Here is a 26,727-nt window from a genome sequence, read left to right on the forward strand (position 1 = left end):
TTTTTTCTGGAAAGTTGAAGAATATCAGCAGAACTGTGTGACGTTGGAAAAGGGGCAGTAAATAGCTGGGCTCATTCTAGATAAAGAGTGGTTTGACAGATTCTGGATTCAGACGCTTGGTAGATAACCCGTTCCTATATTTCCCAAATTGTTTTCATTTATTTTAGTTATTTAACATTTTCAAAGAACATTTTCAAGAACAAGGTTTAGAAAAAATATCAGAAGGGGACGTGAACCACTATTAGGTTAGGTGCAGGCGACCTTCCAAGGAAATGGGTCCTCTTCCCACAGCTTGATTAGAGTATGATCATAGTGGGATCTGATTCTCTCGGAGGTGGAAATAATTTTTTTTTACAACTTCTCCTTTATGTCAGTCCATTAAAATCAACCCACACTCGAATGTCATCCAAGTGCGGTCCCATTCTTTTCACTGATCCATAGACATGAATGGGCAAGTGCCATCCGATTCTCTGAGGAAAAAAATTGCAGCATCCACGATTTTCCTCCGACCACTTGGTTTGAGGAAACAAATCAGACATGCACAGCCCCATAGAATAATATGGGTATGAGTACTATCTGATTTATACGATCTGCATGAGCCATTATAGGGTGAGGAGGAAGGAGGAGAGCAAAATGAGGGCATATAGGACCTTTGTAAAATTTTGGACGCAGATAGGAAACAATTAAAAATGATGGGGGGAAGGCAAGGAAAGTAGACATGGAAGTGGGAAAAGACACTTTCAAGCTCCAGGGCTACTCTTGACCCTGACAAAGTGACAAAAAACAACTACCAAATGCTTATTCTTATGCTACTATTGTTTTATACTCAATAGCATTTTGACATGTGAACTAGAAATGCAAACACTTGAGAAACTGATCATCGTAGTTGGAGATTTGTGAGTCCAGATCTATCATGCACTGCAGTTCATGTACATTTTTAAGTCAGTGCTTTAAAGAAAAAGCATCAGGACGTTTCCATAAAACCAGAATGCATGCTTTGGCAGCGTTAATGAGACACCCAGTAGGCCTTCAGTGGGATGTCGCTATGATGTACAGTTTGGAGACAGAGTGGGGGGATTTATTTGAGATAAATTGGATGTCTGAACTGTCAAATAACCTCCCAAATAATACAGGGCAGAGAAAGACCAACAACAGGGGAAGAAGGAGGATAATGAGGAGAGGGTGGCAAGCAGAAGAATTTCAGGGTCTCTAAGATATATCTTATTATTGTGGCAATTCCTTGAGGAGGTTATGAAGAGAGACAAGGGTCAACGCAGAACAGCAAGTCGTCTGCCTATGTGGCAACTCTCATTTAGGAAGTTAATTTCCCACAATTTGTAAAGGCAAAACTGTCACTGAGTGTTATCAGTGTTTTGGATCCAATTTTCATCAATATTTGGTCTCTGTAAATTTTTATCATCAGTGTTTCATCAGTGATTTTCATGTATTAAAATAAAAAATTACAAAGCGAAAAGCACCATAGAACATAATGGGTTCTTGTTCTATCTGTGAAAGTATAATTTAGAATAGGTATGTGATTAACGGATGCATGAATGAGGCCTTAGAGCAGGTATGGACTGGGACTGAAATTCAGTCCTGGCATTTAAAATCACACAGGCCCATGGTGTCCCCGCCCCCGAGCACTAGGTGGGATATATTACTAATATTACCCAGGATGGAGGAAAGCAAGATTTACTGCAAGACCAATATTTCTAATGATTCCCATGGCCTGCTGGGGTGAGTGATGGAGTCAGTGACTTTGTGCTCCATCACAACTCTTAACAGTATGGGTATCTTGAGAACATCCATTCTGTTAACAACATAGCAGACAAGGCAGCCCAAGTCCAGATAGACCCTTCTGGCATTTGCCAGAATTGCCAGATGGCCAGTCCGGCCTTAGAGTATCAACAGAGCGCCCCTCACATAATCTGTCAGGGGAGAGTTGGCAAATTTGACCAATTTTACTGTAATACATATGAATGTGTTAAAGCTGGATATGCTTATCAGACGAATTTTAGTTAGGAGGGAAGCTATCTCACCAAAATCCAACATAGACCAAGGTCACATGAGAGTAGATTCTCTCATGCGAGAGAATCATATCAATTATGTTAATGATACTCCGATCAAACTCTGATTAGGGTGTCAACTTAGTGTTATCCGATTCTCTTGGGATGAGAGAAACGTAGCACAAGTGAGGAGAAGAAGGAGACCATAATTTCTCCATCTTGTCGTGGGAATTGGATTGCGCTCGTATGTCACCTGAGTGTAGTACGATGTTTTGCATGCACCCATGGACTTGAATGGGTATGTAATATCTGATTTGTGCGGCATGCAGTGATTTTTTTCTCATGCTGTATTGCCCCATAGTATAACATTGGTCTGAGTGCTAGCGTGAGTGAGTTCATAGACAGAAAAATGATCACTATCATGTTCTATATGAAAAAGCCGCTTATCGTATTGCTGAATAAGACGATCATGTGATTGATTTCCAACCTCCCAATCCTTATGTTCCCTGTCATAATCTATGGGCGGACAGTCGGAAATCCCAACATGGTTGGCTAATCCTGCCAAAATTGGTGTTCTCTAAAATTTATGGCTAATTATCCATACCTCAGAAATGTAATTATCCATTTTCCTTAGTCACTAATTCAACCAAAAATGCATTTATATAAAGGCAATTGCAGTTTCATGGTACATGGCTGCTTCTCTGTAGCAGTATTAATGAATCCTACAATGAGCTTTTTTTTTTTTTTACTACTACAACAAGCACTTTTCTTAACTAATGAAAGGATTGTCCCTTTTCTGATAAAAGTTCCCCTAGAAATAAGCTGATGGGATTCTCAGTAATTAACTGTAATCTTTGGAGGAATTTGGCAGCAAGCGTTCAACTCTGTACCACCACAGGGGAATGAAGCATTACACAGCTCCTATTCAGATTAGTGGACTTTCCATGTAACGCATGGATTTGCGTGGTCCTCTAGAGAGAGACAGCTTCTCTCTGCTTTATCACATGGAGGACATCTCTCTCTGAACTCAGGACGCCCTTATAGGATATTTGAATATGGATTTTCTAAAGCAGAAAACCACTTTAATGATACGTTCCTTTCTGAACCATCTAGCTGTAATTTGTGGAAGAGCAGGTGGTTGACTGTGAATGTGTATTGAGAATCAATGGACCGTGAAATATGTAATGCATTCGCATCTCACTGCCTGGTTTGGGGTTTGTAGTGTCATAGCACCAATCTGGACAAATAATATAGAAAAAATCAGGGCAATACGTGACTGTCTGATTTTGTAGAATAGAGAAGTTCCTAAATCTGAAAGTAAACAATGAATTATTTTTAGAAATTCATGAAAATGTGAATGATTTTACATGTTTATCTAAAGGACAGAGTGGGACACCCGTATAAATCAGAGCAAAATTGGAACGCAGTGCACTGACTGGCCGGCGGCTCTTCCGAATTGGAGAGATATTGGAACACAGTGCACTGACTGGCTGGCGGCTCTTCCGAATTGGAGAGATATTGGAACACAGTGCACTGACTGCCCGGCGGCTCTGCCGAATTGGAGCTAAATCGGAACGCAGTGCGCAGACTGGCCAGCAGCTCTGTTGAATTAGAGCGAGATCAGAGTGCAGTGCACAAACTGGTCAGTGGCTCTCCCTAATTGGAACCAGATCAGAACGCAGTGCAGGGACTGGCCAGCGGCTCTGCCGAATTAGAGCAAGATCGGAATGCAGTGCACAGACTGGCCAGCAGCTCTGCCAAATTAGAGCGAGATCGGAGCTCAGTGCACAGACTGGCCAGCGGCTCTCCAAACCTGAGCATGGCAGCTGCATAGAAATACATGCAGCTGTCACGCTTGGATCAAGAAAGCCACCAGTCCGTGCACTGTGCTCCAATCAAGCTATGATTTATAAGGCCATCTGACTCGGCCCTAAAAATGATGAATATCTTGAAAATTGAGTTAAAGTAGACGTGCACTGAAGAAACCAAGTGTTTAGGGGAAAATTAGGATTTTTCCCAATGCTGAAATACACATACCTATAACAAAAAAATTATAAATATAATACAAATACTTCTGAAATCCACACTTGTTAGTAATATTATGTTATGCCAAAAACAGGTTATAGGTATGGGGATGTGATATCTCACTGGGATGTATACAACCCCTGGCAAAAATTATGTAATCACCGGCCTTGAAGGATGTTCATTCAGTTGTTTAATTTTGTAGAAAAAAAAGCAGATCACAGACATGGCACAAAACTAAAGTCATTTCAAATGGCAACTTTCTGGCTTTAAGAAACACTAAAAGAAATCAAGAACAAAAAATGTGGTAGTCAGTAATGGTTACTTTTTGTAACCAAGCATAGGGTAAAAATTATGGAGTCACTCAATTATGAGGGAAAAAATTATGGAATCACCCTGTAAATTTTCATTCCCAAAATTAACACTTGCATCAAATTAGATCTGTTGCACCAAGTGGACTGACATGAATCATGGCTCCAACACGAGAGATGTAAATTGAAACAAAGGAGAGGATTATCAAACTCTTAAAAGAGGGTAAATCATCACGCAATGTTGCAAAAGATGTTGGTTGTTCACAGTCAGCTGTGTCTAAAATCTGGACCAAATACAAACAACATTGGAAGGTTGTTAAAGGCAAACATACTGGTAGACCAAGGAAGAAATCAAAGCGTTAAGACCGGAAACTTAAAGGGAACCTGTCACCCCGGTTTTTCACTCGGAGATAAAAATACCGCTACATAGGGCATGAGCTGTGCTTTACAAAAGTGTTTTTTTTCTACCCTGAATCCCCACCTAAGCTGCCGAAATTACTTACCAAAGTCGCCGTTTTCGCTTGTCAATCATGCTGGTCTGGTCATAGGGGCGTGGTGACAAAGCTGTTTCTTCCCCCAGATCTTGCTTAGGTTTCCGTTGGTGGCGTAGTGGTTTGCGACTGCGCAGGTGACGAAAAACAGCGCGCTCTGCGCTATATCCCTGGTAATCGGTGGGGGCGGCCATCTTCCTGTGGCCGCGTGTGCGCAGTTGGAGCGCTCTGCTGCCCGGGGCTTCAGGAAAATGGCCACGGGACGCCGCACATGCGCAGATGGGGATCACGGCGGCCATTTTCCTGAAGCAGAGTTTGCATCTCGGCTTCAGGAAAATGGCCGCCGCGATCTCCATCTGCGCACGCGTGGCAGCCCGCGGCCATTTTCCTGAAGCCCCGGGCAGCAGAGCGCTCCAACTGCGCACGCGCAGCCACAGGAAGATGGCCGCCCTCACCGATCACCAGGGATATAGCGCAGAGCGCGCTGTTTTTCGTCACCTGCGCAGTCGCAAACCACTACGCCACCAACGGAAACCTAAGCAAGATCTGGGGGAAGAAACAGCTTTGTCACCACGCCCCTATGACCAGACCAGCATGATTGACAAGCGAAAACGGCGACTTTGGTAAGTAATTTCGGCAGCTTAGGTGGGGAATCAGGGTAGAAAAAAAACACTTTTGTAAAGCACAGCTCATGCCCTATGTAGCGGTATTTTTATCTCCGAATGAAAAACCGGGGTGACAGGTTCCCTTTAAAGCAATATGTCTCCAAAATAGGAAATACACTACAAAACAAATGAGGAATGGATGGGTGGAAACTGGAGTCAACATCTGTGACTAAACTGTAAGAAACCAGCTAAAGGAAATAGGATTTACATACAGAAAAGGTAAACGAAAGCCATCATTAACACCTAAGCAGAAAAAAAACAGGTTACAATGGGCTAAGGAAAAGTAGTCGTAGACTGTGGATGACTGGATGAAAGTCATATTCAGTGAATCGCGAATCTGCATTGGGCAAGGTGATGATGCTGGAACTTTTGTTTGGTGCTGTTCCAATGAGATTATAAAGATGACTGCCTGAAGAGAACATGCAAATTTCCACAGTCATTGGTGATATGGGGCTGTATGTCAGGTAAAGGCACTGGGGCGATGGCTGTCATTACATCTTCAATAAATGCACAAGTTTATGTTGATATTTTGGACACTTTTCTTATCCCATCAATTGAATGGATGTTTGGGGATGATGAAATCATTTTTCAAGATGATAATGCATCCCGCCATAGAGCAAAAACTGTGAAAACATTCCTTGAAAAAAGACACATAAGGTCAATGTCATGGCCTGCAAATAGTCCGAATCTCAATCCACTTGAAAATCTTTGGTGGAAGTTGAAAAAAATGGTCCATGACAAGGCTCCAACCTGCAAAGCTGATCTGGCAACAGCAATCAGAGAAAGTTGGAGCCAGATTGATGAAGAGAACTGTTTGACACTCATTAAGTCCATGCCTCAGAGACTGCAAGCTGTTATAAAAGCCAGAGGTGGTGCACAAAATACTAGTGATGTTTTGGAGTGTTTTTTTGGTTTGTTTGTGTTTTTTATGATTTCATAATTTTTCCCTCATAATTGAGTGACTCCATAATTTTTACCCTATGCTTGGTTACAAAAAGTAACCATTACCGACTACCACATTTTTCTCGATTTCTTTTACTGTTTCTTAAAGCCAGAAAGTTGCCATTTGAAATGACTTTAGTTTTGTGCCATGTCTGTGATCTGCTTTTTTTCTACAAAATTAAACAACTGAATGAACATCCTCCAGGGTCAGTGATTACATAATTTTTGCCAGGGGTTGTAGTAACCAATGTCAGATATCAATTGTACTATGCCTGTGAGAAGCTGAAAAGAAGAGGCTATAAGAAAGCTTTTTTGATTAGTAGAGGAAAAAAGAGATAAATAAATTCTCCTTGATATGACTGCGCTAAAATGGAAAAAAGGAAAAAGGATAAAAAGGGGTTAATGAGCATAAATGTGATCAACCCAGTTAATGTATTTGACGAATAATATGTCCATAAAGTAGTCCAAATAAGTCCTTAATGACAGCGTTAATTAATAGTCCTTTGTGTAGATGTAGCTATAGCTCATAACAAAGTCTGTAGTCCTTATAGACCTTTAGAGTGTTACCCCGGCCGGTGGCAAACACTCTAGATAGAGTTCCTGTAAATAACAAATGTTTGTGCTCAAAGTGTGGCACGCTGAGTGAGACAGGTAATGGATGTACAATACCTCCCGTCTTCAGCAAGTGGTCCCGTCACCTTTGATTGTGCTGGCATGCGATGTTCTGCTGTGGAACCAGCGCTCCAGGAATCGGCAGCGATCTGGTCACTCTGGTCGGTAGCTGCATCCCGATGCTGAGGAGTGGGAGCAGGACCTATGTGACGCAAAGATCGCGTGATGCCGTGTTGCCAGCGGTCGGCTGGGATCCTGTCACTGAGGTCGGTGACTGCGTGCTGGCGATATCTTGAAAATTACCTGTTTCCCAAGTCTAGGTCTACCACTTTTGCTTTTCATGGCTTGACCCTATTGCATAGTTTAGCCACCATTGTATGAAGTCCCTACAAATCATGGAATTTATGCACATTTTCCATTGAACTTTATGCAATTGTTCAAATTTCAACGTTATATGGGATAGAAACGTAGCAGCTTTGTACTGTTCCGATAGAAGTACGAGAAAGCTCCCTCCATCTCTCTGTTCTTACTGGCTGTAAAAACAAACTGTTTTACAAGGTTTTTAAATATTTTACTGGCTCATTTTCAGCCTCCATATCATAGCTGGATTCTTTTATAGGATGTTATGAGCTGCTTTACTGGCTCCTGTGAGCATACTGAGGCCAGTAAAGGAACAATATAAATGTTATGTAAGATTTATACCCTTGCCACAGTGCTAAAGCTGCCAGATTGTAAGGGGGGAGGGGTGCTATGGGTTGTAGTCTGCAGGACCTCCTCCTCAGTTCCTAATACAATGCAGCTATACAAATAGGTCTGCCGACTCCTAAACTTCATCATGAATGTATTTACTATTGCTTTTATTACTTTTTTTATATACCCACACATACATATAGTAACACTTGTGCCAATGATCACCTGTGGCAAAATATCTTCATGAAAGCCTTGTAAGTTGCAGGATGTAATACGAAGTTATATGTTTGAATTCTCAAATTCTACGTAAATTTCTACTTTTAAAAATTAAAAGTTTGTATGATTTTAGAAACCCTAAATAGCAGTTTAGTCTATTTGCTAATTATCATGAATGGTTATTATGAAAATATGCTAGGAATATGATATGCTATCAAATAACATCCTGGCCGTGACACAGAGTTATTATCTCAGTCCATGTCTGGAGGTCATTTTACAACAAACAATTGTTTGCAGCATTGTAAAAAGGATTCTTTTGTTGTGACTAAAATGAATTAGTGACTTTTTATTATTATTCTCCCTTCCTCAGTTGGAGACACTATGTTTAGTCTATATTGTGAGTGAAGGTAAATTGTATCTGTGGAGGCTTTGGACCAGTCATTTTGGGCAGGGTAGAGGCAGACGATTGCTTTACCATCTATATTTCCAATTATGGGAACCTGCAGGAACATTTATGTACAAATGTGAATATCATAATGACAGCTCTTTCTCTAAGCTTTGTTTCTTACTTTTACATTTAGTGGTTGTCTTATCAAAGAAATTGTGACTGGCAACCCTAACAGTTTGCTACACCAAAGAAAGCTGCGACCAGCCAGATATTTCATGCAGAGGGAATGTAGTATTACTGTCCATAGAAATGGTCATCCATGTAGTATAACTTGGGTCATCCAGAACAGAAGTCGCTCTTTCTGACTCATAGAGGAAATCCCAAGTAGAGGACGTTTCTCTATGATGTCAATATGACCTAATTAGGCAAGTAGACTGGGGTTGACTTTTTTGAGTGCTTGCTATTAAAATTTATGTAGCTATTAACTATATAACTATATTATGTTATCTATTATATATTTAAGGAATGAGGAATTAGTGAATTCTAATATTAAAAAATCTTCCATCTTCAACCAAAGTTGCTCATATCTGTCTTGAGCCTTGGGAATCATGTAAGCTCCGAATTATATCAGGTGGATTCTATTGTGCTGAACAAAGGAGGGTTTACTGAATGTGCCCTACATTGATGCTCCACTAGTCCCCAACGTTGTTTTTTACAATCCATACTTCCTATTTTCCTTCACCTTCATTCCATCGAGCAGTGTATTCAATAGAGACAGACCAGACAACTGTTGTGTGTCCCAGTGTAAAAAAGGACCTGTCTTGGGCTAGTTTCTCCAGTCATAGTTCCCATAGGAGCTCTTCCTCACTAAAGTAGTTGGAGTCATTGGAAATAGTCATGAACTTCAGTACCATGGATGGCAATGAAGAACAAACGAGTCAATTTTTGAACAAATTAAGCCAGACATGTCACTTGAAGCAAGGATCACCAAGCTACGACTTGCTTACTTTGGACACATCATTGGAAGACAACAATCACTGGAAAAATTACATCGTGATGGAAAAATAGAAGGAGCAAAGCGAAGAGGAAGACCAGCAACCCAATGACTTGATACAATCAAAGTAATGGCAGAGAAGACACTGGTGGACCTATCTAGGCTTGCAAAAAATCGATCTTCCTACAGATTGTACATCCACTAAGTCGCCATGGCTTGAAATCGAGACAAAGGCCGTTAAATAAATGATAATAATAAATGGAGATCATACATGAATACAGGGCAGCACTGTGTCCTAGCAGTGTTGTGGTCTTGGGTTCAACTCCCATTAAGAACAACATCTGCAAGGAGTTTGTATGTTCTCCCCATTTGGTGACTTTCCTCTGCATACCCCAATTTCCTCCCACACTCTGAAGAGATGATGCCTGTAAAGTGCTGCAGTTTATGATGGCGCTATATAATTAAGTAATTACATAAGTAATCTTTACCCACAAAGTAACAAACAAGTAAGCCCAACTTTCCTTCTCTTTTAAGAATCCTTTTCCACTCGATATAACCTGTGCTGGGTTACGTTTTGGATGATTTAATTTTTGACATGAGGTGCTTTCTTTCAGGTAAAAACTATACTACCTTTCTACAAATAGGTGCAAAAATTACTTTATAAAGTGTGGTCTTCAGCTTACTAATATTTAGCAATTCACTCATAGCACTCATTGATGAGTTGTTTGTTTCCAGGAACGTTTTCTTGTTCCTATAACATTCTTAGTATTGATCATTCTACAACCCAAATTTTGCAGGCAGCAGTGATCCCCTCTCAGCTATTCAGCTTCCATAAAAGTGCTCAATGGAAATTGGTGCTCAATGGGGAGGAAAATAAGACAATTTAGTTTTTTGTGTTATTATTCACCACCCTCCCACCTTTAACATATTCAAGAGGGTAATTACTTGGTAATTGCCACTGTAAATGCCATTGATTATTCAACCAAACCTAATTAAAAAACGGCAAGTAATGTTTCCAATTTACAGCTAAATGGCGCCCTATTCAGCTCGGTGACAGGTCCTTTCTAAAGTGCAATCCAGGAAAACCCTGATAATTTTGCTGACAGGAGTGTTAAGTCTCATTTTTCACAAAATCTGCACAAAGTCTACATAATAGAATTGTTAATTCATCTTCCAGGCTTTTTATTCAAACACCCCTGCCATCCCTCCCATTTTACCCTCCAGGACATGAACTGGTGAACCTGGAGAATAATAAATCGGTTCATGATGGGTTGTTAGCAAGTAATTTCATGTTGCCTAATGAATACAGTTAATGGGGTAGATGGTGGATGGTGGTGAATATGGATTTCCTAAAGAACCAGCTAGGGTTGGAGTTCGTCCCTTATAATATAATGTGCATTGGTCAGCGTTGTGGTGGCTTATTCTGTGCCTTCTTAACAGTGTTGCATAACAAGCCTACTGACCCCTCACATTTAGGAGAGAGATTTGTCCAAATTAGTCTCTAATTGAAGGCTTGTTCGGTTAGATATAAGACTGTTTGCATACTTGGAGAATTACTGATTTGGGTGGCATAATGGAACTCCCCCCTGGCTAGTCTCTCCTGTCACAGTTCCCACAGGAGCTATTTTCGGCTCTTTCTCCCTAAACGAGCAGGAGTTGCTGGAAAGCAGTGGCAGTCATGTGGGAATCTGGCCTACTTTTTCAAAGAACGGAGGCAGCTTCAGCTGGGATTGTGCCAGTCAGTATTGGCATTAACCCTGTCGAAACTCCCTGTGCAGCTGGGCTATCAGACTTTTTGAAGTCTCTACTATGCCATCTTTTCATCTCTGTCTCTGAGAGCTTTCATGTTAAATGTGATTATCAGGCTCCAAATTCACATCTAATGATCCTCCGTATATAAAATTCACGCAGCATGTGTTTCACTTAGAAAATATGTTAAAGGGAACCTGTCACCACGTTTTTGGAAGATGGGATAAAAATAGCGTTAAATAGGGGCAGAGGTGGGCGTTACATTAGTGTGTGTGTTATGCGTTTATTACCCACCTAAGTTGCCGAAATAACTTTGCAAAGTCTCCGTTTTCGCCTGTCAATCAGGCTGGTCAGGTCGCATGGGCGTTGTCTTCCCCCAGATTTGGCGTAGTTTTCCGTTGGTGGCGTAGTGGTGTGCGCATGCCCAAAGTCCGGAATCCTCTTCCAGGGGATTTAAAATAGCGCGGTGTTCGTTATTGCATTGGTGATCGGTGGGCGCGGCCATCTTCCTTTGGCCGCGCGTGCGCAGAAGCGGCGCTCTGCTGGCCGCGGCTTCAGGAAAATGGCCGCCGCGATATCCATCTGCGCACGCGCGGCATCCCGCGGCCATTTTCCTGAAGCCGCGGCCAGCAGAGCGCCGCTTCTGCGCACGCGCGGCCAAAGGAAGATGGCCGCGCCCACCGATCACCAATGCAATAACGAACACCGCGCTATTTTAAATCCCCTGGAAGAGGATTCCGGACTTTGGGCATGCGCACACCACTACGCCACCAACGGAAAACTACGCCAAATCTGGGTGAAGACACCACGCCCATGTGACCTGACCAGCCTGATTGACAGGCGAAAACGGGGACTTTGCAAAGTTATTTCGGCAACTTAGGTGGGTAATAAACGCATAACACACACACTAATGTAACGCCCACCTCTGCCCCTATTTAACGCTATTTTTATCCCATCTTCCAAAAACGTGGTGACAGGTTCCCTTTAACAACAGCAGCGTTTCAGCGGAAATCATAAGAATTTTTAGGGGCCAGAATAGCAATTAAAGTGATAGGTTGTTAGCGATCCTTCGATTCTGCCCACTAAGGGGGTAAGCCCTAAGGTACTCATCTATATCTAAAAGAAGGTAGAAGTGAATCGTGATTGTATTTGCGGCAGCTCTATCAATTTGTCAGAATTTCGATAAAATAGGTAATATTATGGTGATGGCTCGTCGCGGGCATCTGACGTCACAGGAAGTGTGTTCCTTGACCCATGACGCAGCCTGGATTGCCGGAGACAGCGCGTTCTCTTGGGCCGCGTTTCCACTGCGCACGCTCCGTATTTGGGCGCACTGATTAGCAGTAATGTTTATCGCTTACACCTGACATTTTCCACACACTTTATATATATCTAGCAGCATGCCTGGTTGGTATACACAGCCCCCCGAGGAAGCCATTTATGCGAAATGTGCGTCGGGGCGTGTACACTTGCTCTTTGCCAGGTATCCTCCCTCCCACATGGGTAAGCATTGGATCACTGTTGTGTAGACCTGCTCAGCAGTTTACGTTTTATTCTCCTGGGCGTGGCTCCGCACTGGTTTGAAAGATTGTCTTTCTTTATGAGAATAGCACATGCACTTTTCTTGCTCTGGTTCTCTATTACTTTTTGTGATCTGTTGCTGTACATATTTTAGTGGAGGTTTCTTGGCAGTCTGCGATGCCTATTGGTAAATCCCCCCCCCATTCTATCTTCTCTTGTATTTGTATTTGGGCTATACCCCCGTATGTACTGTTGAAAATGAGTTTGTATAATAAAGATATGTCTAGTATTGCACTTTAGTCTCGTTGGAGAGCCTCATTTCTACATTGCACTATTATATATATTTCTGAGAGGATTAACTCCTTGTTCTATGTAGGATTCTAATGTTATGGTGATGGTTCACATACCCAGGTAACTATCCACATAGCCATTTGCATTTGGTTTTATGCAGCACGATTTTCAAGTGAGGCCAATGTTGTGTTCAATACCAATTATCCAGTAAGACATATGTACAGTACAACATGTGTATGCTGTCAATGACTTTAGGACTGGATGCTTCCAGACAATACATACCATAGGGGAGAGCTGGACTAACTGTGGCCCGCAGGCCACATCCGGCCCTCTAGCTGTTCCAGTTTCGCCCATGGACCGAGACAGCTGAAGAGCTGAAACAGCTCTATGTTTTCATACAGTGGGTACGGAAAGTATTCAGGCCCCTTTAAATTTTTCACTCTGTGTTTTATTGCAGCCATTTGGTAAATTCAAAATAGTTCAGTTTTTTTCACATTATGTACACTCTGCACCCCATCTTGACTGAAAAAAACAGAAATGTAGGAATTTTTGCAAATTAATAAAAAAGAAAAACTGAAATATCACATGCTCACAAGTATTCAGACCACTTGCTCAGACACTCATATTTAAGTCACATGCTGTCTATTTCCTTGTGATCCTCCTTGAGATGGTTGTACTCCTTTATTGGAGTCCAGCTGTGTTTAATTAAACTGATAGGACTTGATTTGGAAAAGCACACACCTGTCTATATAAGAAATCACAGCTCACAGTGCATGTCAGACCAAATGAGAATCATGAGGTCAAAGGAACTGGCCAAGGAGCTCAGAGAAAGAATTGTGGCAAGGCACAGATCTGGTCAAGGTTACAACAGAATTTCTGCAGTACTCAAGGTTCCTAGACCTGGCCATCCAGCCAAACTGAGAAATTGTGGGAGAAGAGCCTTGGTGACAGAGGTAAAGAAGAACCCCAAGATCACTGTGGCTGAGCTCCAGAGATGCAGTAGGGAGATGGGAGAAAGTTCCACAAAGTCAACAATCACTTCAGCCCTCCACCAGTTGGGCCTTTATGGCAGAGTGGCCCGATGGAAGCCTCTCCTCAGTGCAAGACATATGAAAGCCTGCATAGAGTTTTTTAAAAAACACATGAAGGACTCCCAGACTATGAGAAATAAGATTTTCTGGTCTGATGAGATGAAGACAATTTTTGTGATAATTCTAAGCAGTATGTGTGGAGAAAACCAGACACTGCTCATCACCTGCCCAATACAATCCCAACAGTGACAGTGGCAGCATCGTGCTATGGGGGTGTTTTTTAGCTGCAGGGAAAGGACGACTGGTTGTCATTGAAGAAAACATGAATGTGGCCAAGCACAGAGATATCCTGGATCAAAACCTCTTCCAGGGTGCTCTGTACCTCAGACTTGGTTGAAGGTTCACCTTCCAACAAGACAATGACCCTAAGCACACAGCTAAAATAACAAAGGAGTGGCTTCAGAACAACTCTGTGATCATTCTTGACTGGCCCAACCAGAGCCCTGACCTAAACCCAATTGAGCATCTCTGCAGAGACCTGAAAATGGCTGTCCACCAACGTTCACCATCCAACTTGACGGAACTGGAGAGGATCTGCAAGGAAGCATGGCAGAGGATCCTCAAATCCAGGTGTGAAAAACTTGTTGCATCATTCCCAAGAAGACTCATGACTGTACTAGTTCAAAAGAGTGCTTATACCCAATACTGACCAAAGGGTCTGAATACTTATGACCATGTGATATTTCAGTTTTTCTTTTTTAATAGATTTGCAAAAATTACTACATTTCTGTTTTTTTCAGTCTAGATGGGGTGCAGAGTGCACATTAATGAGACAAAAATTAACTTTTTTTAATTTACCAAATGGCTGCAATGAAACAAAGAGTGAAACATTTTAATGTGTATGAATACTTTCCATACCCACTGTATGTGTGCATGTATACAGGAGGTTATGTAGGGGTGCATACTGTATATACTGTAGGGGGCTATATGGCGGCTCAAACTGTATAAAGGAGGCTATGTGTTGGGCTTATACTGCATATGCTCATACTGTATACACATAGGTCCATCAGGTTCCTTGTGGATTTGCTGTTCTCACTATCTAGAGTTTTAATTATTCTGAATAAAAGTGAATTTTATATATACTTACCTAGCATGCTTCTCTGTAGCCTTGACTCAGGCGGCTCCATGTGATGACTCCCTGGTTTGGATTCAAGTGTACCATACTTTGGTGAGCTAATTCTCTCTCTCAAGCTCCCTTCATTTCTATTTCTAAATAATTGTGGCAATAGGGCCAGAAGCCTCCCTATTGGTATTATGTTACAGAAAATCAAAATAATGTGAGGAAGGGGAAAAAAGGAAAAATCGTCAGCTCAACGATTAAGGAGGAATGTCAGATAAAGTGCTGTGCAAGGATAGATCCAGGTCGGTTCCTGGGTTGAATATGCAGTAGAAAAGGGTGTTAATCCAGTAGCCGCTATATCAAAACAAAAAAATCTGACACTCCACATTTATTTGGATTACCATTAAAAAATGGGGAAAAATAAAATCACGGCAGTTTATGTCCAGATGCTTAGTCTACGCATTTCAAGGAAAATGCTCTTCATCATAAAAATACTACTGCTATGATTTTATTTTTCTTAGTTTTTAATGCTAATCCAAATAGAAGTGAAGTTTTAGATTTCTTTGCCTGTCGAACACCCTTTTCTCCACCATGTTGTAGAGTTGATAGGTTCATTCCACTGCTACTGGTGAACTCGATAATAGATTTATGATCATCTAGAAAAGGCTTTTTCTTTACTACCGCACAAAACAAATAGGAAAGGAAGAGTTACTAGAGCGATAGGAGATTATGCTCATCTCAGAAGAAACATGAAAATAGTATTTAGGGGCAATAGTTTGAATGTCTCTAATGCTGCATTTATATTGAGATGCTACGTAAATAATATTACATACATAATCCTCTTTATGATGGATATAAGACTATAAGCTGTTTTTATTTCAAACTTTATTACAATGTAAAGTTTTTTTCAGTGGCAAATTCGCAAATCCAACGTAAATCTATGCTATTCGAAAATTCCACCAGAAGGGTTTTAAATGCCGATAAAAATGATTAATAATTGTACTGAACATAGAGCCTTCTAAAGGAATGTAAATGGGAGGCTGATTTTTGAAGGGCTGATTTATCGTGGCACTAAAGAGGTTAACCCTCTTCCTCTTTTAATGTCTACTGGGCAGAGGTTGCGAGTGGCACTGGTTCCTCGGGATTTGCTGCACAAGCTGCATTAATCCTGCTCCATTGAAATGTAGGTCAAATCCCGCGGCTGCTTCCCAGTCATGTTGCAGACTCATCTGCTTGGCAAAACTGTCAGATAAGGCCCTGTAACTGGGCAGAGATCTTAGTCTGTCCGGTTGTCACTAGGGCAAAGATCGGCCTCTGAGCACTGGGTGGAATCTGTTTTTAGAATATTCATCACTAGGCGAGGAAGCAGAATGTGTCTTAGCTTTTATCACCATCAACAATATTATTTATTTAGGAGTTTACATTTGAAAGTTACAGTATTGTGCAAAAGTTTTAGTCAGGTGAAGAAAAAAATTCTGCAATGAAAGAAAGCTATGAAAAGCAAGTGTTAATAGTTTATGTTTATCAGATAAAATGGAATGTTAATGAACAAAAAAACAAATCTAAAACAAATTCAATAATTAATGCAACCTTCCTTTGCCTTTAAATCAGCAAAACTTCTTCTGGGTACAATTGGAAACAGGTTTTGATGGAATTCAGCAGTGCGGTTGTTCCAAACATCTTGGAGTTAAGGTACCTTCACACTAAACGACTTTGCAGCGATAACGACAGCGATCTGTGACGTTGCAGCGTCCTGGATAGCGATATCGTTGTGTTTGACACGCAGCAGCGATCTGGATCCCGCTGTGATATCGCTGGTCGTTGCTGAAAGCTCAGAACTTTATTTGGTCGTCAGATCGGTGTGTGTCGTTGTGTTTGACAGCAAAAGCAACGATGCCAGCGATGTTTTACAATGGTAACCAGGGTAAATATTGGGTTACTAAGCGCAGGGCCGCGCTTAGTAACCCGATATTTACCCTGGTTACCATTGTAAAAGTAAAAAAAAAACCAGTACATACTCACCCTCTGATGTCTGTCACGTCCCCCGGCGTCCGCGCTGCTGCTCAGAGCTTCCTGCACTGAATGTGTTCGTGCCGGACGGAAAGCAAAGCACAGCGGTGACGTCACCGCTGTGCCCTGCTACTGCCGGCGCTTACACAGTGCAGGGAAGCGGACGCCGGGGGACGCGAATGTAAGTATGTAGTGTTTGTTTTTTTACATTTACACTGGTAACCAGAGTAAACATCGGGTTACTAAGCGCCGCCCTGCGCTTAGCAACCCGATGTTTACCCTGGTTACCCGGGGACCTCGGCATAGTTGGTCGCTGGAGAGCTGTCTGTGTGACAGCTCTCCAGCGACCACACAGCGACGCTGCAGCGATCGGCATTGTTGTCGATATCGCTGCAGCGTCGCTTAGTGTGAAGGTACCTTAAGTCACCACTGATGGGCTGCAACATTCACAGTTCTGCCTGATGTTATCATGATGAGGTTTTTTTTGCCAAAGCGTAAAGTGTATGGTGGCTCATGACTATCCCTGACAAATTTTTTGGTGGGACGTAAGGTTCTGAAGTTTGAAATTCAATCCCAATTCTTTTGTTCGGCTTAGAGATAAGACATCACCAGATGATTTTGTTAGCAGATCCTTTGTGAGGACATGAATATATTGACCTATTCCCTCTTTCGGACATCAATGCTGTGTATAATGTAAAGTGTAGTGAATATAATGTCATGTGTTATGGTGATGATGATGTGTAGTGTGGATTGTGATATGGTGTATTGTAATGTTTTGCACTGGACTGTTAGGAAGCCGAGGTCTGCCCAGCAACAGACAGTGAGTAGAGTAAGACATAGTTAAGTATTGGGACTAGCCCAGAGAGGGAGGGGCTAGCTATGAGCAGGATCAGAGAAGAATTCCTAGTAGTGACTCAGACAGGGCTTGACTTGCAACTAGAGCTAGATGTTTGATCTGAGTGCTCAGCAAGGCCGCTTTCAGTGGGTGTTCTGTGGCAAGAGAGAAAGGAGATCAGGACAGACATAGCATGATCCTGAGGAACAGATCAAGACAGATAGAGAGTTAACGACGTAGAGAGAACAGTGCCAGCTCAGAGAACTGATCACAGACAGGGCCGGATTTAAGAGGTGGGTGGCCCGGGGCCCATTTTGGAGGGAGGCCCATTTTTCAAGGTGCTGCAATATGTAATGCAAAAACACAGAACGCAAGATTATTTACAAAAATCATTTACACAGAGTAATTCAGGTAAAATCATTCATTTTTTTACAATCCAGGCACTTTCCTTGATTTTCGTGCTGCAAAATCACTAATGATGTCACTAAAGTCCAATTCATGCAGTAGATCTGACTCAATGCTTATGATAGCCATATTTACAAGTCGTTCCTGCTTCATGGATGTCCTTAATCGGTTTTCAACTAATTTGAGTTTTGAGAAGGAACGTTCACCACTGCAGTTTGTTACCATCAAAATTAGATATATCCTTAGAGCTATCTCAATATTTGGGAAAGTGTCCTGCACACCCTTTTCCATGATAAGCTTGTACATGAAAAGTTCAGTGCTGATATCTTTTGGCTCCTCGTCTGTGAATAAATTGGCAAATGTTACAAACTGACACAGTTCATCGATAAATGTAATGTCCAAGTCTTCTGAGTAAGACCTGACGAGTTGCTCTGCTGTGGCCTTAAGCTCGTCTGAAGACAGTTCTTTCAGATGGCTAAAAAAGTTATATTTGCTTGATATATCTTTATATGCTTGAAGACGTTTGTCAAGAGAAGCGATAAACTGATCAATGATCGGCAAGAAAGTTTCTGTTCTGTATCTCCGCATTGGAGAATCCTCTTCTTGCGCCGACATCGTGGCTCCGCCTCCTTCCTAGAAGATAGCTGAACAAACTCTCATCTGATCTAATCCGAGGGAGCGATCATATAGCTGAATAGGTAGTGCCTAGATGCTTCTGTTGGGATCGGAGAAGGCTGCACATGCCATAAGCTAAGCATTAGGTACAGTGAGGGTACTAAGGAAGTCTGGCTAGGCTAGCCAGGTCAGGTGCCATGATTCTGCCGCTCTGTGCCAGCCACTGAGATGTAGGACTGTAGCCAGGTCACTACACTTTCAATAGTTTCTCTTTTGTTCAATGTTCCTTATCATTAGAAACGGTTCACAGCAAAGAGACGTGTATTTTACATGTTTTGAGATATTTATCCCTATATTGGTGGGAGGCCCCCGCTTGGTGGGTGGCCCAGGGCCTGGGCCCCTTGGGCCCTATCCTAAATCCGGTTCTGATCACAGAGAAGAGTGACCAAGTGAGAAGAGTCTGGAGAAGGTACGCCTAGCAGCTCGGCCCCTAGTAGTGCAGCGCCCCAGGGTCCTGGTCGTTGCAGTAATAAGTGATGTTACGTTTGGAGGAAATGAAGGAGATCTCTTTACCAGGTATCACAAACATACAGCACATTTCATACTCCAGTCCACCAGGGGAAGCTATGCTCCTATTTATTAGGGCACTCTTCACACTTAGGTAAAACTGGTGGCCTGGAGAGGAAGCTGAGGAAGCTTCGCTCAGGTAGTTGGTCCCTGACAGGGGTGGGAGCCTGTCAGAGATCTTGACAGAAGGACACGGAGCTGTGCCTGCCCTAAGTTCGGCAGTTCCTAAGCACGGACACCAAAGCGAACTGTATTGTAGAGAGGGTGAGAAGAAGTCATAGCAAAGGAGTGGATACCAGAAGGAGTTCTGCCCTGTATAGGCTGCCTCCTTCTGAGGCACAGGTTCCCGGTAGATGGAACACCGAGGGAGCAACAGTCCTTTATGCCTTGCTCCAGAGACTGGCAGGACAGCTAATTTCACGTTACCTGCCCGCCCTACACCCAGGAGGCAAGGTGGCACCCACTAGAGGCTGGAGCATGATAGAGTCCTTGTAAAACGCCTCAAGCCACCGGTCATATGGGTTTGTCTTATCCATCTGGGGGACAGAGAGAGAGACATAACATCTACAACATCTGTGAGGACCTTATGAGACGCTTAGCAGTAAGGTACTACAACACCATGGCACTAGAGGAAGGCTACTGATTTCCACCTGGATAAGGGGACTCTGGACTTGCCTCCAAACCGGCCAGACTCTGCCTACCTTGTGGTCTGGTGCTCTGGACTGTGGATGCTGAAACCTTCAGTAAAAGGTAAAGAGACTGCAACCTTGTGTCCTCGTTCTTCACTGCGCCTCTCACCATCCACCATCTACACATTGGGAAGCCCTGGGGATACACTTCACCTGTGGGAAGGTATACCATCTAGCTGCAATAACATCACACCAGCGGACCCCTTAAAGTAGCGTCGGTCACCCTGACAGAATACCACAGGTGCCGTCACGAACATTTCCCCTTTAAAGACCTTTCCCCCTTTTACACGGACGTCCCTAGGTCCACGGACCGGGTCAGCCACCGTGACATCCCCCCCTGTGAACCGAAGGACTCGGTACCGAGTACCCCTAGCCCTTGGGGGCGCTCCTGTAGCTTATAGCTCTTAAACGTAACAGGCCAGGACAGAATAGAATGTGAGAAGATGTGAGTGCTCTAGGCAGGAGTTCCCTAAGCATCAGAGAACTTGAATCTGAGTCCGACCATATTGGCAAACTCTCCCCTCTACGAGGAGAATAAGATGCGGAACCAAGGGAAGAGGAAATTACTTTCACAGACTGTACTGTGGTGTTAAGCTGGGTGGTGGTGAAGGAAAAAAAAACAGTGGAGGGATGAATGTATGAGGCTATGTGCAGACGTTGCGGATTTGCCTGCGGATTTTTCCGCACTGAATCCGCACCTCTTGGCAGAAAACGCAGGTGCGTTTTTGATGCGGTTTTGGTGCGTCTTGGATGCGTTTTTTTGCGTGGTTTTGATGCGTTTTTTTATGCTTTTTTATGCGGATTTGTATGCGTCTTTGAAAGTCTGTAGCTTGGGAGGCAGGAACGCACAGCTTCTGCCGAACCGAGAGCACAGAGAAAAGTACAGATTTAGCAAAAAACGTGTGACTTTCTGTTGAATCTGTACTCAGCTCTGTGTGCTCTCCTGCACTTCTCAGCTATGTTTTGAGCAATCAGTGAGCATCTCAGGACCTGGACACCACTGATCTACAAGCATTTCAAGTGCATAAAACTTGTTAAATGTTTAGTTTATCTTTATAGTTTGCATCTTTTATATACTAGAAAGCTGGTGTAAAGTGCTTAATGGAATAATATGTTTAAACTCAGGAAGGATTTCAGAAAGCCATAAAATAGCTTTGATGTTATAAAGTGCATAAGATACTCCATGCCAGCCTTCGTCATCTAAACCAACCACAGCCAACTGCTAATGTAAGTAATTGCCCATTTGCTTTGGTTACATGTGTCCTCTCATTGACAAAAACTGTCATAGTCTAACTCAAGGGTCCTCAACCTGTAGCTCGGGAGCCACATGTGGCTTGCAGTCCCATGAATTGTGGCTCGTGGCTGTCTGTCAGCTTAGTGCATTAGCTCCAGTTCTAGCAAACAGGAATGAAGAGCACATCTGAAAATGGTGAATTTTGTGAGCAGCCCTGCACAGAAGAGCAGATCTGATGTACATATACTGGTCTTAGGGGTTTTGAGATGATTTAAGTATGGTACGCGGGAGACAAGATGACACCAACTGTCAGAGGAGGTGTTTGAAGCTGGATATGACAGTGTCTTGGGGGTGCTTTATAGGAGAATACTGAATGGGGTATTGTAGAATCCCCTGGATCTTTGCATACTGCTTTGGGGTGATTGCTTTTTGTGGAAAAGCTTTGGTTACCATTATGCTTGTAATAGGAGTTTTGGTTGCCACTATTGTGAGGGGGGTGGGAGCTGAATGTGGCTTGCGACCCTCTCTCAAGGCTTGATGTGGCTCAAGGTCAGAAACGTTGGGGACCTCTGGTCTAACTGAATAGAAGATATTATTGCAGAAAAACATATAAAATAACAAAAAGTGCACAACATAATATATCATGTGCTGCGCCTGTGGGCTGTTCCTATGAATATTTATTTCTCTGCCATAACACCTCTGCGCCTCTTAGAAGTTAATATCTTTCTTTTTTTAAGACATCTGGTGTCGTTATAAATGTACCACAGAAAAGACCTCGTCAATTACTTTACACTGAATAACAAAACTGTAGACAATTTTTTTGTCTACTGTATTTTCACTTTTTCATAAAAGAAAGCAGAGGTGCGAGAAGCAAAAAAAAAGAAATCCAATGTGTCCCTTTTGTTAAATACCTGAGCAATAGGATATGCCTCAGGGGTGTTTTATAGAGGCTAGCACATCGCCCCCCCCATCTGGTACAGTGTGACAATAAAGGGAGGTGATGCTGGGTGGGAGTGAACCACAGACAAAGACGCTAACACCCTTGTGTGAATTTGAGGGTCCCTGTGAGCTTACAATGAATAATTCTCTTACAAATATACCATAAGAGAAATAAAATGTAGCTGGATATTAGCATTTACTTCGATGATGCTTTGGTTCAATTCATACATAACACAAAGACAGACCATGTGGCCTTCTTGGCACTCTTAGATAGATGAGGCCTGAATAGTCTTTCCCCTTATGCTACTGGATGGAAAAACCTGGGCATGAGTTAAAGAGGCTGACCACTACTTTTTCATTGGGATGGGCCATCAAAATCTTTTCGGTGGAGGTGTGACGCATGGCTGCCCGGCCAATTAGCTGGTACCGACGCCGGTGGTGACCGGAAGTTCTTGGTTGGTGACGGAATACAACAGCACTTTCAAAATTATAGTGGCCATGACCATGTTCTACAGATCCACCCTCTACTCAATTGAGCAGGGGTGGCTCTTCGGTACCCGGCCGTGGCCACAGTAGAAATGATGGAGCTGCTGTATTCCAGGAGCATCCAAGAAACTCCAGATGTACAAAAAGTTTCAGACATGGGAATACATTTGTCTGCATTGAATTTTCAGAACATTTTACTAATGAACCAAAACGTAAATGTTTATTAGACAATTAATTACAATGTCTTATTTGTTCTATGACAGACTCTCATATCATCATTGTAGGACGGTAAAACTGGACAATTTTTATATTTCGGCTTTTGAATTTTAGTGTAAAAATACCAGAGGTTTCCATAGCAACTAGTCAGGTTGTTTCTTATGTATTTTATAAGAAAATTCTATTTAGAGTCTCATCTGATACAATGGATAACTCACCTTTATATCCGAGCTGCAGATATTCAGACTATCCCCCATTGTATATAATTACTGCAAATCTATGGTCTAGTAAAAGTATATCTCACTGAATGAATAAAAAGCCACTTAGCATTTGTCTAAAATCTGTTAAACGAATTTAATCAGTAAATTTACATTTGTGATCATTAATTGAATAACAATATCGCTTTTCTTCCACAGCCATATCAGATTTCCACATCTTTCCCCGGGATGCTACCCTAGAAGAAGGCGGTGTGGCCAGGTTTCAGTGTCAGATCCATGGTCTGCCTGAGCCGGAGATTGTATGGGAGCGGAGTGGCGAAATTATTGATACAGAGAACTCCAGGTACATAGGGATGAAGAACCTAACACCGACCCTGACCTAGGGTTCATCCACACTACTGTATTATAGCTACATCCAGCCATCAGATAATATAAACTTATAATACTGCACCTACAGAAATCTATAGGATGTTACAGAATCTCTGTTTCTCTCCATTTGTATGTCATTATACAGAAATGTATCTTGTTTCAATCCATAAGAATCTTAAAAAATGATGCCAAGTTACATAAGGCCCTGTATTACAAAGCTATTGCTTCTAGAGGAGATCATCTCTGTAATATGGCGTCTTACATAGTACAGTTTGGCAGCACATAGAACCCCTATAACTTTACATATACCGTACTTTTTTATGCTTCCGTATATCTTCGTGAACACAGATTTGCCATAAATGAATGCTCATAGATCGTAAATCACATTGAAGTAGGGAGAATATTCTTGCCCTTTGGTTGTACGACCTAAGGAGGACATTAGCTGGGTAACCTAAACCTATAAATGAGACTTTCAATAGAAGTAACTTGACAAATCTAAAAAATTCCCTTGATCTTCAATGTTTTTTGTACAGCTTTGTATTGACATTGTACTGAATTATAGCAACTGTGGAAAATTCGTGATCGTTGTTTTCGGCACTACGTGTCTTCTTTAGTCAGAATGATATGCTGCTGAGAAAGACGATTTTTTAAGATTATTTCATCTGATGAAAGAGCATTCTGGTGATTGGCAGCCTTGTTTAGGGGATTATCAAGAAACGAACCGATAATCATCCAGTGTGAATGGATCCTCAGACAATGCAAACTTAAACTAGACTGACTTAAAATGCACTAAATGTGTAGTGATTCATGTTGTGTGATAAATTTTAAAGACTGTGTAGTCCAACCTTACATCACCTATTTAGCTGGCTTACTTTGTGCCAGAAATCTGCATCCAGAATTCTGGCACATTCAGTTTGAGAAATTTGCCCCAATATGTCTTATTTTCTCCCTATCCTATATAGATATACCTTGCTTCCTACCGGTGTGCTACAGATAACTGCACTCCAAGCTGAAGATGCAGGTGCGTTTCGATGTGTGGCTTCCAATGCGGCTGGTATTAAATACAGTCCTGAAGCTACCCTAACAGTCACAGGTAAAGCCCTTGAATATACCTACTCCTAGGGAAATATTGATATAAAATATGCCTATATGCCATATGTAACTGTACCAATACCAATAACTACTATAGGCCCTCACTCCACTGGATACAAGGATCCAATGATCTTAGTTGGCCCAGAGAATCTCACAAAGACCGTTCACCAGACTGCGATCCTTGAGTGCATGGCTACTGGAAATCCCCGGCCTATTGTATCCTGGAGCCGACTTGGTAAGACCAACTGCATGATTAGTAAATCTACTGCCAAATTATTACTCTAGTCTTTTTCAGTAAGTAAAGTTCATACATGCAGTAAGAGCTTTCATTGGGATTTACATGTGATATTTGGTTATATGGTCATCCAATTAATGTAGTAACTGAGTATCTCTAACTGTATTATACTCTTAAGCATCGATATTACAGAATCTATGCATTCATAAGCAGGTTTTTAACCTGTGTAATTGTGCTCTGGATAAAAATTAACATTTCACATCTCGCCAACATTTTACCGTTTTAAACATTTATGACATGATGGTTTTATATATGGTGTCTTTGATGTTTTTTTCTGCAGGATTTTTATCGGCTTTTTATGCAGCCAGATGTCACTTTAAAATCTATGTCATGTTATAAAATGAAGATTGGCATTTCATACGTCATCTTAATGAGGGGCATGCAGGAGAAAGATATTCCTAATTCATGCCACTTAGTGAATTAGTCACATCTTATCACTGTGGTGCGCCTGCACGCACCTCGCCAGAAGTGTTACTCTCGTACCTAGAGTAAGTTTCTGGTGTAACTTTTGAAAAATCTCCATTATGGCAGATCCAGGCAGGACTGATGTGAAAACAAAAAAAACTGCAACATTTTTGTGCAATTTCGGATTACGGAAAAGTTTTTGTAACTGGTGAAAACATTTGATAAATTGGGGCCTACATTTTTTCCATTTTTCATTGTGTTTGAGTTTTTTAACTTCTTTTTTTTTGTCAAAACACAACATGTTTTAGGTATGGCGTTTTTCCCACAGGCTACTCTACAAGACTAGAAAACTTCACAGAAAAATGTACACTGCTCAAAAAAATAAAGGGAACACTAAAATACCACATCCGAGATATCTCTGAATGAAATATTCCAGTTGCAAATTTTTATTCATTGCATAGTGGAATGTGTTCAGAACAATAAAACATAACAATTATCAATGTAAATCAAAATGAATATCCCATGGAGGTCTGGATTTGGAATGATACTCAAAATCAAAGCGGAAAATCAAATTACAGGCTGATCCAACTTCAGTGGAAATGCCTCATGACAAGGAAAAGATGGTCAGTATTGTGTGTGGCCTCAACGTGCCTGTATGACGTTCCTACTGTACAATGCCTGGGCATGCTCCTGATGAGGCGGCAGATGGTCTCCTGAGGGATCTCCTCCCAGACCTGGACTAAAGCATCCGCCAACTCCTGGACAGTCTGTGGCGCAATGTGATGTTGGTGGATAAAGTGAGATGTGATGTCCCAGATGTGCTCAATCAGATTCAGGTCTGGGGATCGGGTGGGCCAGTCCATAGCTTCAATGCCTTCATCCTGCAGGAACTGCTGACACACTTCAGCCACATGAGGTCTGGCATTGTCCTGCATTAGGAGGAACCCAGGGCCAACCGCACCAGCATATGATCTCACAAGGGGTCTGAGTATCTCATCTCAGTGCCTAATGGCAGTCATGCTACCTCTGACGAGCACATGGAGGGCTGTGCAGCCCTCCAAAGAAATGCCACCCCACACCATAACTGACTCACTGCCAAACCGGTCATGCTGAAGGATGTTGCATGCAGCAGATCACTCTCCACGGCATCTCCAGACTCTGTCACGTCTATCACATGTGCTCAGTGTGAACCTGCTTTCATCTGTGAAGAGCACAGGGAGCCAGTGGTGAATTTGCCAGTCCTGGTGTTCTGTGGCAAATGCCAAGCATCCTGCACGGTGTTGGGCTGTGAGCACAACTCCCA

The 26,727-nt window shown here is 42.2% G+C and overlaps 1 protein-coding gene across 1 annotated transcript in view; it reads left to right on the top strand.

Moving 5' to 3' along the window:
* The window catches only part of IGDCC3 (immunoglobulin superfamily DCC subclass member 3), a 238,631-nt gene that overhangs the window by 106,167 nt on the left and 105,737 nt on the right, over window positions 1–26,727 (top strand). Inside the window, exons 3-5 of the mRNA XM_077260889.1 lie at window positions 23,462–23,606; window positions 24,595–24,725; window positions 24,822–24,959. Coding sequence (XP_077117004.1) covers window positions 23,462–23,606; window positions 24,595–24,725; window positions 24,822–24,959 — 414 coding nt within the window. The remainder of the gene's footprint in view (window positions 1–23,461; window positions 23,607–24,594; window positions 24,726–24,821; window positions 24,960–26,727) is intronic.

Source organism: Ranitomeya variabilis, chromosome 5 (genome assembly GCF_051348905.1).
Source record: "Ranitomeya variabilis isolate aRanVar5 chromosome 5, aRanVar5.hap1, whole genome shotgun sequence".
Lineage (NCBI taxonomy): Eukaryota > Metazoa > Chordata > Amphibia > Anura > Dendrobatidae > Ranitomeya > Ranitomeya variabilis.